We start from the raw sequence: 14,559 nt of genomic DNA on the forward strand, positions 1-14,559 counted from the left end.
CCGGTATAACGACTCTTTCCTGGGTTATTTTTTCTTCTTTTGGCATTTGGAACGATTCCTACGATACTACAATGGTGATAAATGGCGGCAGAGGCTAGATGGAAGTAGTCAATACGAGCGCATATCCGTGACGAGCTCTTCGGATCTAAATCCAACACCACTTAACAATTTACGAATCCACCTGACATAAGTTAATTAGAGAAAATGTGGGAAGGGAGGGGGGATCCTGGTATATCTAAAAAAAAAAGCCATTGGTAAAGTAAAACCTTGGTAATGATTGGAGTCTCAATATGTAGAAGCGCCAAGGGGCAGCAGAATATAATAGTTTGAAAGAACAGGAAGGAAAGAAAGACAATCATCACATATTCGTCCAACTAAGCAAAAGCGTGCCCGTACCCACATTCAATACTCCCTATACGCTCAGGAGCAACAACAACCTCCCCAGGGGAAAAGGGGGACTTGGGATTTTGGGAGGAACATATATAAATATATATATTGATTCGTATGTTCTGTTAACAAGGCTCGTTGAAGAGCGGATTCCTCGATTGATTTAAGCCAGCTCTTAATAACCGACACCCTTGAGATAGTCTGCAAGGGCTTTGGTCGTATCAACTGCCTTAAACCGGTCGACAGTCTCTGGGTGGTGGGCGATAATCAGAGCTTGGTTTGTTTTGATGATAACGATGCCCGCCTTTCCTTGCTAGAGATTTTAAAATTCCTGTTAGTAACCCCAAGGATAGCGTGGGAATTCAGGAAGCCCATACCCGTGCGTATACATGCTCCTCGTCGTGAGCTACGTTGATGTGCTTTTCACCCCCGATGTAGATTCCACCCTGGAAAAATGGAGAGTCGTTGCCGTGTCTTGGTAAGCTGGCAACAACGGCCTTTACTTCCTCTGGTTTGACCTGTTGTTCCAGTGACGATACTTAGCGATCCGTCATATGCGAGAAGAAGAAACACACACATATATATACTTAAGTATGTATATACGTGGGAACAGATTGTGTAGGTACCTCGTAACCAGGAGTGACGGCCCAGACGGAGTCACCGGCGGCACTGAGGATAACGGCCTTATCGATGTTGCCGGTACCAACCAAGCTGTTGACGGGTTGAAAATGGAACGGTTAGCTATGTGTCGTAAATAGTTTCGAATGGGTAATCAAGTCTCCCCGGGGTTTGGTAGAGATGGTAATGGGTGAATAAAATAGAAAGGAAGCTTGCTTGAAGCATGGTGTATCGGGGTTTACCTAGTATCGATGTATGCTGGTCATGTACAACATTCTTTAGTCAGCCGGCCATTGTAGAAGGTGGGGGTTTGATGAAAAAAAGTTGTTTGATAGAGGAAATACGGGAATAAGGAAGGATATTATAATGACGTACCTTGCCACGACATGGTGAATGTATGTATGTATGTATTTAACGATGGAATCAAAAGGTATCAGGGACTGAAGTTTAGGAAGATGAAGGAAGGATGGAAGGAGGAAAGAAAGGATGGAAGGATGGAGGTCAAAGTTAAGATGAAGTTAAGGTGAAGTTGAGGTGGAAGGTAAGGTAAGGTAAGGACAGGTAAGTCGGTAGCTTTAGCTGTTTACGCTCTCTCTCACTCACACACACACACACTTTTGTACTCAGATATTGAAGGGGAAGTAAGGGGAAGAGAAGGAAAAGGGAAGTAAAAGGGAAGGGAAGGGAAGGGAAGGGAAGGGAAGGGAAGGGAAAGAAGGGAAAGGGAAAGGTCGGAGTGTAATGTCGGGAGGGGTTGTTAGCTGGTTGTTAGCTGGCTGGTTGCTGGCTGGTTGCTAGCTGGCTACATAGGTAGGTAGTGTGTTGGTTTGACCAGATCAGAGTGGGGTTGATGTTGATGTGGTGATGGCGGGGCACGCCACAACACACCAAGTTGGGTAATTCTTATCCGACGTCGACGACGGCCATTTTCGCCGAAGGGGAATTACTATCCGACAATTCGATCGAACATGGAGGTTATCTGTACTTTATACACTCTCGATCCCGGGAGATTAATCTAATCGAGTACGTACATATCATCTCAAAAGTTTAGCTTAGTAATGTTGCTGTATACTAAGTACATACTGGCTTACGACTTAAGTACTATATATACTGCATATCACCGAAATCGGTCAACGCCCGATGGCCAGGTCTATCCAATATAAGTATGTATACCTATTCTATATTAGTATGTGTAAGGTATATTAACTTAAGTACTGAAGTATATAAGGTACTTAAGTATATTATTTTATGTTATTATCATTTACTAGACCCGGATTCGAGGCTATAACCTAGTCCCCAGGTACCCATCAGCTCTCTCACTACAGGCTCTATCGTGACGTCGGCCATATATATGCTTAGCTTAGATACCTATAAAGTATTCCACCTGCAAATTTATAAATTGAATTTTAATCAATAGGTAACTTATCTTCACACGGCATATCCCACGTGCTTGGTCTTATCCTTGTACCAACCATCGAACCATCGGAAATTCCTTCTTCTTCTTCTTCTGTAGGTACGTGTAAGCAAATACCTACTTGCTGGTACAGTTGTGGTTGTGGTTGTGGTTGTGGTAGTCGAACAGGTGGACATGGTATCAGCTGCCTCGTAACGTTGTCCCATCCATCCCGTCCAATGGAGACACAAAAATCAATTGGTCAACCTTGATGACATTCCCGCAGAACGTCTCGGTTCCACTCGTCCACGTTCATACAGCCTTTCCAGGAATTAGTGAGGCTCCCTTTAATATCAAAAATTCCCCCCTTTCCCCTCGGAATGCAATGCTGATGTGGAATTCTACGAGTGGTCGAGGCCGAAATTATAATTCTAGCTGGTACCGACGGCTTGAATTGATGCAATCTGGCGCCGGCGTACGCGAGCCAACCGTTCAACATGGAACTCCATCCAATTCTCACCAATCGCCAGCCAACCATAGCCGACGGATGCCCAAACTGCTGGTATGACAGGGCTGAATTGCGCAACATCGTGCATGTTGCAAACCGTGAACTAATTTGCACCTGTCCAATCCTGTTTTCTTGTTCAAATGTCCCGTATGCAATGGCCTAGTTACTTAGTGTACCGTGTACACACTTTGGTACTTAGTACTCGGCGTGCACGAAAATGAATTCGAAAATAACGGAAATGACGCTCGTTTTGGCGATTGGAGTACCGAGCTCTCTTGATGTTTACAATGCAATGATACACTCAAAAAAACGAAACACTTCTGTTCCAGAATAGCCTATCGAAGGGTATTGTGGGTGATGTTCATGCATACACTCAGGCAACTCTAGAGCTTCCAAAGAGGAGTGACATAGCCGATGGAAAGTGAGGCTAGGCATTGACATGCTTGCCACAAACTTCACGCCGAAGCCCCAAATCTCTATCTGAAACTTCACCCAGAACGATCCCTTCTGTTCACAAGACACCAGGTGTTTCCACACGGAATCGACCCCAACATGCGACACAAGCATTTACCAGTGTAACACGGACCTGTTGTTGAAAGATACATTGTGCCGAGTCACAGGTACATGAACGAGGCCTTTTTTTTGGGCGACCCCCTCCTATGGGTGCTAGTCATGTATGAAAGGGAAAAAGGATGTCAAGGTCAAGTTAGGCCAATTAACGCTTAACCAACCCTATGGCAAGAAAAAAAAAAGAGAAGAAGAAGGAAGAGGACAAAAACCAAAGCCAAAAATCAAAATTACAAACTTGCTGGCGCCCGACCAATGAAACGACGAGCGCCCGCCAGCCTTGAATCCCCATCGTGCAGATACGGCGTGGGTCTACCGCTGGACAACCGAATTCGATAGTCTGGCAAGGGCAATGACGATAGGATGGGATTCCTAGTCTTGTTACTTCATTAGATCGACAGTTCATTAGCCTAGGCGCTGTCTATTGCCTTAGCTTTTGCGAGTTAGGCTTGTAATTACACTGCACCTGGTGAAATATACCTACCACAAGGCCTTGTGACAGGGCCTTGACGACAAACCCGGCCCGAACTTACCTCAGATGCAGAAGTGTGCGACCGGGTCCTCAGACGTTGCGAGTTGCTAAAAGTCGGGTCGATAAGTTAAAAGGAATTCGATGCCCCTCTCCCAAAGGGTCCCTTTTCTTGTTACGATCTGGTTCCTGAATTTGACCTTTTCCAGCACAGTTTCAAAAGTCTTCCCTTCAAGGAACTAGTGCGACCATTCACTCTTTTGGATAGATTGCAGGCGCATATTTGGGGTCAGTATTATAATTCCCCGCCTTTATGGCAGATCACCCGTAATGTATGTATGATGTACCGAATTCCCATTTCGATTCTTTGCCTGGTGCATTACATTCATTGCTAAACCTGCCCATCCAGTTCCTCAATCTATTGCGCACCCTCGCTCGCTCTTTCCGATTCTAGTTCTGCACTGTCAGCATCCGTTCTTTTTTGCCTGCTTACATACCTACATATCCCGTCCAGGACCCACAGACGGAGCTAACTGAGTAACTAAGCTTTCCTTCTTTTTCCCTTCTCTTACAATCATTTGCAACAAGTCGCTTCCAGGAGAAGACGGGTAGCACCTGCGGGATTTGTTTCTTCCATTCGCTCTGTATATTTTTATTTTATCTTACCTTACCTTCCTTTTATCTCACTTTACTTTCTTATTTTCGTCTGCTATTCCTTTTCGTCTTAACTTTTGCATTGCATTGCATTTGCTTTCGCATTTTCTTAACTTCCCTGGACATCGCGCATGGTCGCCTGGTTACACAATTCCCAATCCGTTGACAACACAGAAAATTCCAACACCTCTAAGGCTTAATTCGAACGCAGACATCTGCATCTACGATCCACTGTTACGATACTGCAGGGTTATATCGCATATATCAGGCAAGAAGTGTAAAGGTTGCTTGCCTGGCCAGTTGGGTTAATCTTACGCTTTTGAGTTACTATGGCGAAACTTCTCCTACGCTCGAGGTCGAGGTCCGAGGGAAGGCTTGGAAGGAAGGCAAAGGATGCTTCAAAATCCAGCGACTCGTTAGGGGTACTACCTCCCAAATTCGATGATGAACCACTACCAAGTTCTCAATATATTCCTCGGAAGATGGATGGCTTGACAGTGGAGTCTTATAACGTTCAGCAAAGGTCGTTCGAAATTGCTAGACCAAAAACCTCAGGTGGCCGTGATAGTCCATATAAGACAGAAGACCGACCGAAGACATCGCATGGCAAGAAGGATACTAGCCTGGAAGAACCTAATTTCTCAGTTTTGAATAGATCATACACATGGTCTCGTGAACAAGCCGTTGGAAAAACGAGACCTGGTCCTAAACGCCAAACAAGTAGCCCCATGTTACACGCCTTCCCACAAAGGTCCGCTTCACGCCAACAAGAGCATACACCAGATCTTGAAATTGGAGTAGCGCTTGGTAGTCCCACTCACCACCCGAAGACACTTTTAGACGCTCGGAGTAGTAGAATGTACGGCCTGGAGGACTGCTCGAAATCATTACCACAACACTATGTGTCTCTTGACAACAAGGCGGATGACAGAGTGTCTGCTCCTAGCCCTGCGCCTGACAGTACCTTCGTTCCTGAAAATAAGGAAGCCAATTCCAAGAGCAGCTGGAAGAGGTTCTTTGGAAAAGGATTGTTTCAGAAAAAGGCGCCTCAAAAGTCGACAGGCGCACAGATGCTAACATCTCAGACTTCCATTACGACTACAAGTTCCGTAACATTGACTAGCGTCCAAGGCACCAAAGAATCAATGGACTCAGTTCGACAGGATACATTAGTTGAGGAAGAGCCCGGGTCTGAAACACGGGTGGAAGAAGTCCCCAGGGCTGAATCCACTCCCATGCTTGATGTGGATATTCCAAAGGTCGAGATGGAGCGCTACAGTGTCATGTTTGATTCTCTACTCAACCACCAAGGTTCAAAACTATCGATCTATGCGAGACGAAAGTCCGGAATACATGGTGGTGCTGCTGCAGGGCAGAAGCTGGTAAGTATCTATCTTAGAAACTTGGCTATATAATGGTTCCTAATCACGTCTATCTAGTCTGAGGATGTAACACCCACTCCAACTTTGAATCTACCGAAAAAGAAGGACAGTTTGCCCGTAGGCCAACTTGGTCTTATAAGCAAGTCGCCATTATGGCTCTTCCCTGCAACCCCTCGGACGCCAAAGAGCCCTGGGCGCCCGCGCGCCATGACCACGCCGACTGAAAGTACGGCCGAAACCCCTGAGGTTCTGACATTCAGAAAATCTCGGACTGAAAGCGATATTGTACCGTCTCTACTTATGATGCTGGAAGAACGAATTGCGGAACGCACAACTTCAAAGGCAGACAAAGACCCACAAACACCGTTTTCTGTTATATCTGAGGGCTCGGAGCTCGATAGTCCCTACACACCTTACGGAGCAGAATATGGTACATCCGACGGTAGGGCTCCCTGGGTCAGGAAGTTCAGCATGCTCGATGAACCGGAGTGGGAAATGGTTACGACACCGCTGCGACCTAGGACGCCATCTCCGACCGAGCTCGACCAATCTGCGAATGATTGTGAGGCATATGTTGCTAAGGCAGCCAAAATCTCGATCGCACGGCAAATATCCATCTCTCAGCGTCAACTATTACTACCTGTTATCTCGAACCCTGAGAGATTTGTATCAAAATCCAAGGGCAAGCCACAAGGTCCTAAACCAGAGATTTCTCTTGTCATTACACCAGTTCAAAACGATAGAATCAGTGTCAGCCCAGCGCCAACATCAGCTGTCTCGTCAGAAAATATTGCTATGGCTCTATAACCCTCCTCCTTCATTCTATATTTTATGTATACTGCGCCGCCACGATTAGTCTGACGAAAGTGCTTCATCAGATTTTCCGGAAGCGCGTTGTATCTTGTTCTTGCTTTCCCATTATCTATCCCATTTGTATCAGTTTTTGAGCCTCGTTCCGACATTTCGTTTGTTATCAGCTCAACTGCCTCTTGTTGACCTTCTTGATGATGGGCTAGCTGTGTTTTGTGGTTCTGTTCGCTTCGTGCTGCAAGCCGGCTCATACCTGGAATCACTGGTTGGATTTACAGATTTTTGTTTCTTGCCCTTAATTTCCTTTGTCCCATGCTCCCTGATCCTCCTGCATTTTGGATATCCCAAAAATACCCCCAATTTTAACTTAGCTTGTATATATAGAAAGAAAAAGAGTAGACCGGGTAGCTTGCTCGAATCTAATTTCAGTCACGCCAGTTGATGTTCACCCATTCCCTCCAAAGTAGCAACTCCTTGGATATGTATTTGATTCGCAGGGCAGACTACATACATCATTTCGATGAAATTTGCGAGTTGATTGTAGCCTAAACCTGAACAACCATAACCCCTGCGTAAATCCTGCTCGTCAGGAAGCGGGGTTTTACAAGGTCACCTTCCATCTCATCCCAAGATATCCGTCGCTAACGATCCAAAGCACCATCTTCCCGGAGCCACCCCCACCTTCATAATCATTTGTTCTGACCGCTTCGGGGACTTCGAGGGTGAAACTGATCGTTAACCGGCCGGCAGATCTTCCCTTACCTTTACCTTTGTTCGTATTATTCAAGGGCCAGCCGACCCTCTTTAATGCCCACACCGAATCCGTCTCTTCACTTCCAAACAATATAAAGTAACCTTCGCTTTGCGATTTTGGAAACTTCGGCGCGTGTATTCGGCCTTCCCTATCCAAGAGTTCGTTTTTCCGGGTCAGCGTGACGGTTATTGTGGTCCCCGTCAGCTCGGAGTGAGCGGAAATATCAAGATTTGGTAGCGATAAAGCGACTCTTGAGAACTGCCCAGATGTTAGCTATGAAAACGAACGTCGATTTTCAACACAAAATCGGAACAGGGTCTTGAAGCTAGGGTATCCATATGCGGGGTGCAGCTGCCTTGTGTCATACAGGGAAGCAACGGCTAAGGAACGGCTTCGTAGGGGACTTGGTGCTTCCCCTGCCGGATAAACACCTAGGGCCTTCAACGCAACCGTCCCTGCATTTTATCCCATCTCATTTCGCTTGTGACATATAGTATGCCCAAAGAGCAGAAAAGAGCGCATAAAATATAAGACTCCGGCCTTGACGTAAATGTTCAAGCCTGACCCAAGTAAATGATATAAATGGATCAAATGGAGGGTAAATAGGGACAGGCTCGAGTCGCATAAAATTCTCCGGATAAGTATGATAACATACCTGTTTCTCGTAATTCGACGCCACATCTAGTTCCTTCATTAAGCTTGCAAGCCTCGATTGTGGAACACCCTCAAAATTTTCGAAACTTGCCAGCTGTTGACCGTTCCTTTCTACCCGGACCTGCTCATTCTCAAGAGCTACTCCAGGTAATATGGATAAAGGCCCATCCTGTGGCCACCTCGCTTGCTTGACGCATTGCATCAGGTTCATCATCGTGAGACACGTAGACATTATCCCGAGTTCCGCCATAACGTCTATAGACGCCTGTTCCCTCCTTAATTAGTACCTGGTTTAAAGACGGGCCCTTGAATAAAACTTTATTCCTTACCTGGAGAATACGTATACTTTGGTCAAGTACCTGCTCATCATACATCGTAGCGAGTCAAAAAAATTAGCATGTCACTTCTTCCCGGGTTAACGGATTGTGAGCAATCTATTTTGACTAACGGTTATTGTATCTTGATTGTAATCGCTGATAGGTAGCTCCGCACGAGCCATATGGGCTTGCAGAAGCAAATTGGCTTTCACGTGAGGGTCCCACATTGGGAGGCCTATCTGCCCTGCTTCAAATGGCAGATACTTTGACAGCTCAGCATTAACGAGATCCTATTGTCCGATGTTAGTCGTGTGGTCTTTTGCGGTATCCTCGGTGCGAAGTATACCTCGTTGTGTCGAACCGGCAGTTCTGGATTGTATCACGGTCAGCGACGGCCCTATCTCCGCGAGGTTGTGGGGTACCCACCATCATATTCAGCCGCCCTTGACATCCAGAGAAGGCAATCTTCGAAAGTAGCCATCCTCTTGGCCTTTTTGAGAAGATGTCTGACGGTTTTATGTGACTAATTTGTTTACTTTAGTTAGTGGCCTTCCTTTGAGAGATTGGAATTCTAACTGACCAGGTAATAGTAACTAGATATTTTACCCAAGGCAGTTGATTCAAGACGACCAGTTGGATGCGATACAAGACACCCCGATTTCTGCAGCTCATTCACAGAATTGTCTACCAAGCCTACCAAGAACTCATTGGCTTCCTCTTGTGCTGATATCGACTGCTGATCTTCCGCAGCAATCTCCAAGCCGTAATAATTGGGGTTTTTGTGGAGTCTCCGAAAGAAGAATGTCCAGGTCAGGTAATCCAACGAATCTTGTTTGGACTTAATGGTGCCTGCAGAAACCTCAGCGCCTAAATGGTCATCTAGAACCTTATGCAATGACGACTCAACCGGGAAGCCAGTGTGGAGGAAGTATTTGTAAAATGCCTTTTTTGCCTCCTGTGTGAATATACGAGCGATCCCGCTTGTATCAAACTGTGGCCGGCCTGCTCGTCCCAACATCTGCAACACGTCTGTTAGATCCATGTCTTTGTATGCTTCAGTCTTTGCGTCGAAGAACTGAGTCCCCTTCACAATGACCAGGTGGGCCGGCAGGTTAACACCCCATGCGAGCGTGCTAGTGGCTACCAAGATCTGGATCTTGTTCGTTAGAAACAGTTCCTCGGCAAGTAAACGATCGCTCTCAACAAGACCAGCATGATGGAGGCCAATCCCAAAAGCCAGTGCCTCCTTCAAAGGTGTATCTCTAACACCACTGAGAATGCTGATAAGACCTTCTTCAGAGACGTTTAAAAACCTTCGTGGGTTGTCTTCTAAACCGCAGAAAGCAATCAGGTCCTTCGCAGTCAATCTTGTCTGTCGTCTAGAGGCAACGAATATAATAACCGGTTTCGTTGGAGAGTGACTTTTGATAGCCAAAAAAGCTGGCCGATTCATCGATGCCATCAAGGGGCAGAATCCTTGTTTCTCCGCAAAACCGTCAATATACACCTCCAATGGAACAGGACGAACAGAATGTCTGAAGTTAAATAGCCCTTCTTCCCTGACACCGAGCCAATTACCAACATCCGCAGCATTGGCACAAGCCGTAGACATACCCATTAGTCGTACTGGGTTTGAGGTTTGAGATGCAATGTAGTTCATGCGGGAAACAATGATCTCTAGAATAGGACCTCGATCACTTCCGAGTAGATGAATCTCATCTATGATCACTAGAGATACTTTTCTCACATAGTCTCTTGTTTGCCAACTACGGCTGATCCCATCCCATTTCTCCGGCGTTGTAATGATAATGTCAGCGTTTCTTATTGACCGAGTATCAGGGGTATTATCACCCGTCAGTTCGACTAAATTTATCCCCATAGGTCCAACAAGGCGGGCTCTCCAATCCTTGACCCGCTCCTTTACGAGAGCTTTCATTGGAGCAATGTACACAACTTTAGAACCGGGCTTATCGCGGAAGGCTGCCCACATGGCAAGTTCGCAAGCCACTGTTTTGCCACTGCCAGTTGGCGAACCTAATAAAATGTTGGATTTTGAGTGGTAGAGAGTGTGGAATATCTGTGTCTGCATTGGATTGAAGTATTGAAACTTTGTTCCATAGATCCCCTCGACGAGTGGATTACCCAACGCTGAAATCGGGAGCGGCTGCAGGTTCAGCAAATCGGTATAAAAGGACTCAGTATCAGGCCGAATGAGGTGTTGGAAAGAGGTCGCAGTGACGGTTTCCGCACCAAGCCATCTATCAGAAATGCACCTGACATACAACTGAGTGGGGAGGGGGTCTGTTAACGGAACCATGAAGTTTATCTCATGGTCGTCTCTAAACTTCTTCTTACTCAATATGAGATATTCATAGTGCAATATCTCAGAAGTTTCCGAGTTTTCAACCCAGATCCAATAGCTTTCAGATGCCCCGTGGAGCCTGTCATTCCAATCAAATTCTGGAATGACATTTAAGTGTACCTTCAAGACATCTCGGTTTAAAGGAGCTATTTCCACCTCTACTGACACTATCGGGAAATTATTGACGATCCGCTTTATGTCATAACCCACCTTTTTGTTATGGACCAGTTCGCCGATTTCTAGAGCGTCCATATCCTGGAGTGCCGGGATCGAGGATGAGGATTCTTTCTCCGTTAGGTTCCTCAGGATATGCGGAGGGAGGTCGAATTGTGAAAGAGGGTGTTCATATGACCATCGCCGTTTTTCGATAGATTTGCAAATGGAAAGCAGAACCTGGCAAAGGTAACCCCATTTCCTTTCAAGAGCCATCAAGAAGAGGGCACGTGCTATTCTAGCAGAATTCTGCGCAACGTATGCGGAATCCGAGACAAGTGCAAAATCTTCAATGTTGGATCTTGAAATAAAAGACTGAAGTAAAACATTGGTTTTACCATGGGGCGTATCCAATGTGCCTTCTATATCGCAGGGGCACTCGTTTTCATGAAGACGAGTTAACTCATTGGCTTCATTATCTCGAGACTTTATCTGGTCGAATTCACCACTCATGCTTAGCATTTTGAACACGTCTGCTTCTGATCCGAGAGGGTTCATCATCGTATTAAAAATTTCGATACTGGTGCTAAGGATGTAGTAGTTTGAAGCAATTCGGCCGACGTTTTTTGAGGTGAGGGACTCCGTTCGATCGTCATATATCATCATTTGTGTTTTCTGGAGGGAGCGGGCCGCCTTAATGATCAGGTCTCGTCGTCTCTTTCCGAGATTTGGATCGTGTTGGATTTCGCTCCAGTCAATGCCGTAGGCCATTGGATTCTTTTTCATACGGACGAAGAGGTATGTATATCCAAGCCATTGGACACCCTCATCCACTGACGTAACGGTTCCGAGGGAAACTTCTGCGTTTAAATTATCGACAAGTTTTTCAGTAAATCTGGATTCAATTGGCTGCTGCTGGGTGATAGCCGATAGATAGTGTGCGAGCTTGTCATGCGTCGTGCATATTATACCAATACCATACTCTATAATTGACTGTTAGCGATCCTTCCACGTCTTGGTACCTCCGGCCGACTTACTTTCAAACTGGGGTCTTCCTGCACGTCCAAAAATCTGCAAAACATCAAGAATACCTAGGTCTACGTGCCCACCTTTCTGCGGGCTATAGACCTGTGTCCCTTTAATAACGACGGCGGCGGCGGGCAAGTTGACACCCCAGGCGAGAGTAGCTGTGCAGCATAAGACTTTAGCAACGCCTTCTGAGAATAGGCGTTCCATGAGGTTCCGGTCCGATCTTAACATCCCTGCATGGTGAACTCCAAGGCCTTTCTTGAATAATTCTTTAAGTTCTCTGCCTTTGGCCTTATCGACATCCTTCTTCAGAATATCGTACTTGGGGTGTTCTGTATTGTCGAATAAGTCGGTACGCTGCTCATCCATAGCCATTTCATATAGGAGCCTAGCTGTTTTCACCGTGTCCTTCCTAGAATGTACAAACACCATAACTTGGTGTCCGAGTTCAAGCATCTCCTTAACTTTCTCCCATGCGATTCGGTCAAGATTTTCGTTGGAAGTTCGACTGCCTGGTTTCCCTTTCACGCCGATAAAGTGCTGTTCCAAAGGTACTGGGCGGAACGATTGGTCAAAATAGAACAATCCGTGGAGCGGGTTAACTTTTAGGAAGGTTGATACATCAACATAATTAGGTAGAGTTGCGGAAAGCCCAACTATTCTAATCATAGATTGGGTGGCCTCAACCTGTCGCTGAGTTCTGGCGACTAATGTTTCTATGACAGGTCCACGTTCGTCATGAAGCATGTGTACTTCGTCGATGATAAGAAGACGAACTTTTTGAACGAGTTCATTATCGCCTGTGCTCTTCCTTGTAACAACATCCCATTTCTCTGGGGTTGTTACAATGATTTGGGTCCGCAAAATCTCAGCCTTGGTAAGATGCATATCACCTGGAATTTCCCAACTGTGTTTTAGCATTTTGCTTCGAGATTAGAGGCGGGAAGGATTGTAACTTCGGCCCTACCTGTTAGTTCCCGGACTTCAATACCAAGCCAAGATAAACGCTTCGCAAATTTGACTACAACTTCTGCAGCCAGGGCTTTCATTGGTGCGACATAGACCTAGAATATCAACCTATTAGACGGCGTGGTGACAAATAAAGAAATAAAATAGAATAACTATTCGGGTTAGAAGTTACAATTTTGAAGTCAGAGAGATTGACTTGAAACTCGTCTCCTCGGGTCATGGATGGAGATGGAGTGCAGTTTTTCCCAATGGTGCTGAGGATCGTTAGCATTGCAGCATCCGTTTTCCCCTGTTTTCGACGGATTAAAATGTGCACATACTTCATAAAAAGACGCTAGGGTACTACTCACTGCACCAGTCGGAGCACAAATCAACATGTTCTCGTTGGTCTGGTAGGCCACTGGGTATACAAGAGACTGCATCCTGTTGAGACTCTGATATCCGACAAAAGTTCTCCGGCAAAGGCCATCTAGGGACTTTATATCGACTCGTTCCGCGTCAGATCTAACAGCGCCAACGCGGTTAGGAGGTACTCTGACTTCCGAGTGTTTCTATATTTCTTGATTAGTAGACGAATGGCTAAACATTGTGATGGGACGAGGCACCTCGAAGTCCTGCGTTACACTACCAAAAGGCAAGGCATATTTCTTTCCAGTAAAGCTTAGCGTATTTCCTGCATCGTGGCTTTTGTAAACATGAGGATAGTAAGTCTCTGGCTGCATCAGTTTCGGCCCGAGAGCTTGTGTTTTGTGTGCAAAGTCAGCTTGCTTAAGGCGCTCTCTTTGCTGGTCCGGTGTCAGGAGATGGAAACCATCAATGGCAGTGTTACTGGAGGCATTTCTGGCCTGTGCTGTCGGGGGCAGGATTATTTTTTTCCGGTGTTCAATCAATTCTCCAATAAGGTCTAACTCTTCGAATCCTAGAATATCTGGCAAGGAAGATTGTAACTCCATATCTATACACGACATGACAATAAGCTCTTGCACTCGATATTGCCACGAAACAGATTGAACAGATTGAATTCGAACCTGATACGCTAGATTGCAGCAGTTGCAATACGTTAGAGTACAAATCAGACGAGCTCATAGCTGAACCAGTCCGCAAAGCCACAGCTTCCATTTGCGAAGATAGCCAGTGCTGGTCGTAAACGGCCGGTCCATGGTCAAAGGGTCTTTGAGCTGGTGATTCAGAGCCTGAAGAGAACGACTCTTCGGAATCATAGACGTCGAACAAATCATCACTCTCTGTCTCGTCATCAGAGCTTTCAAGTTCGGATAAGTCTAACGTAGCCTGGGTTGTGTTAGCTTCTTCAAAGCTGCTGTGTGCCTTCCGGAATTCTTGGAGGAGTCGTTCCATCTCCTGAATCTCTTTCAGGAATGCATCGGCTTCAAATAACTCTTTGGTCTCCATCGTTGGCAGCTTGCTTTGGTTAATATATGCTTGATTGATGTTGATATTATATCGTGACGTCTGAGCTGTACAGTGACTCTTCCACGCAATGGTAGTGCTTTGCCTGGGTAGCTGAACTGTTGT

The 14,559-nt window shown here is 45.9% G+C and overlaps 3 protein-coding genes across 3 annotated transcripts; 1 reads left to right on the forward strand and 2 right to left on the reverse strand.

The window, feature by feature from the left end:
* Nucleotides 1–562: 562 nt before the first annotated feature.
* On the reverse strand, nucleotides 563–1,393 carry AOL_s00043g54 (uncharacterized protein; the record flags this gene model as incomplete). The annotated part of the gene is made up of 5 exons (XM_011120541.1): nucleotides 563–700; nucleotides 765–905; nucleotides 1,014–1,098; nucleotides 1,248–1,263; nucleotides 1,381–1,393. The coding sequence occupies 5 exons, from the start codon at nucleotides 1,391–1,393 to the stop codon at nucleotides 563–565; spliced, it is 393 nt and encodes a 130-aa protein (XP_011118843.1).
* A 3,532-nt stretch (nucleotides 1,394–4,925) lies between these two features.
* Nucleotides 4,926–6,785, forward strand: AOL_s00043g55 (uncharacterized protein; the record flags this gene model as incomplete). Its single annotated transcript, XM_011120542.1, has 2 exons — nucleotides 4,926–5,978; nucleotides 6,036–6,785. The coding sequence occupies 2 exons, from the start codon at nucleotides 4,926–4,928 to the stop codon at nucleotides 6,783–6,785; spliced, it is 1,803 nt and encodes a 600-aa protein (XP_011118844.1).
* Nucleotides 6,786–7,389: 604 nt separating this feature from the next.
* Nucleotides 7,390–14,436, reverse strand: AOL_s00043g56 (uncharacterized protein; the record flags this gene model as incomplete). Its single annotated transcript, XM_011120543.1, has 13 exons — nucleotides 7,390–7,800; nucleotides 8,198–8,461; nucleotides 8,526–8,555; nucleotides 8,645–8,803; nucleotides 8,860–8,882; nucleotides 8,940–9,036; nucleotides 9,094–12,011; nucleotides 12,066–12,950; nucleotides 13,025–13,121; nucleotides 13,199–13,315; nucleotides 13,377–13,577; nucleotides 13,632–13,981; nucleotides 14,055–14,436. The coding sequence occupies 13 exons, from the start codon at nucleotides 14,434–14,436 to the stop codon at nucleotides 7,390–7,392; spliced, it is 5,934 nt and encodes a 1,977-aa protein (XP_011118845.1).
* Between the last annotated feature and the right edge of the window lie 123 nt (nucleotides 14,437–14,559).

This window comes from Orbilia oligospora (genome assembly GCF_000225545.1).
Source record: "Orbilia oligospora ATCC 24927 unplaced genomic scaffold scaffold00043, whole genome shotgun sequence".
NCBI lineage: Eukaryota > Fungi > Ascomycota > Orbiliomycetes > Orbiliales > Orbiliaceae > Orbilia > Orbilia oligospora.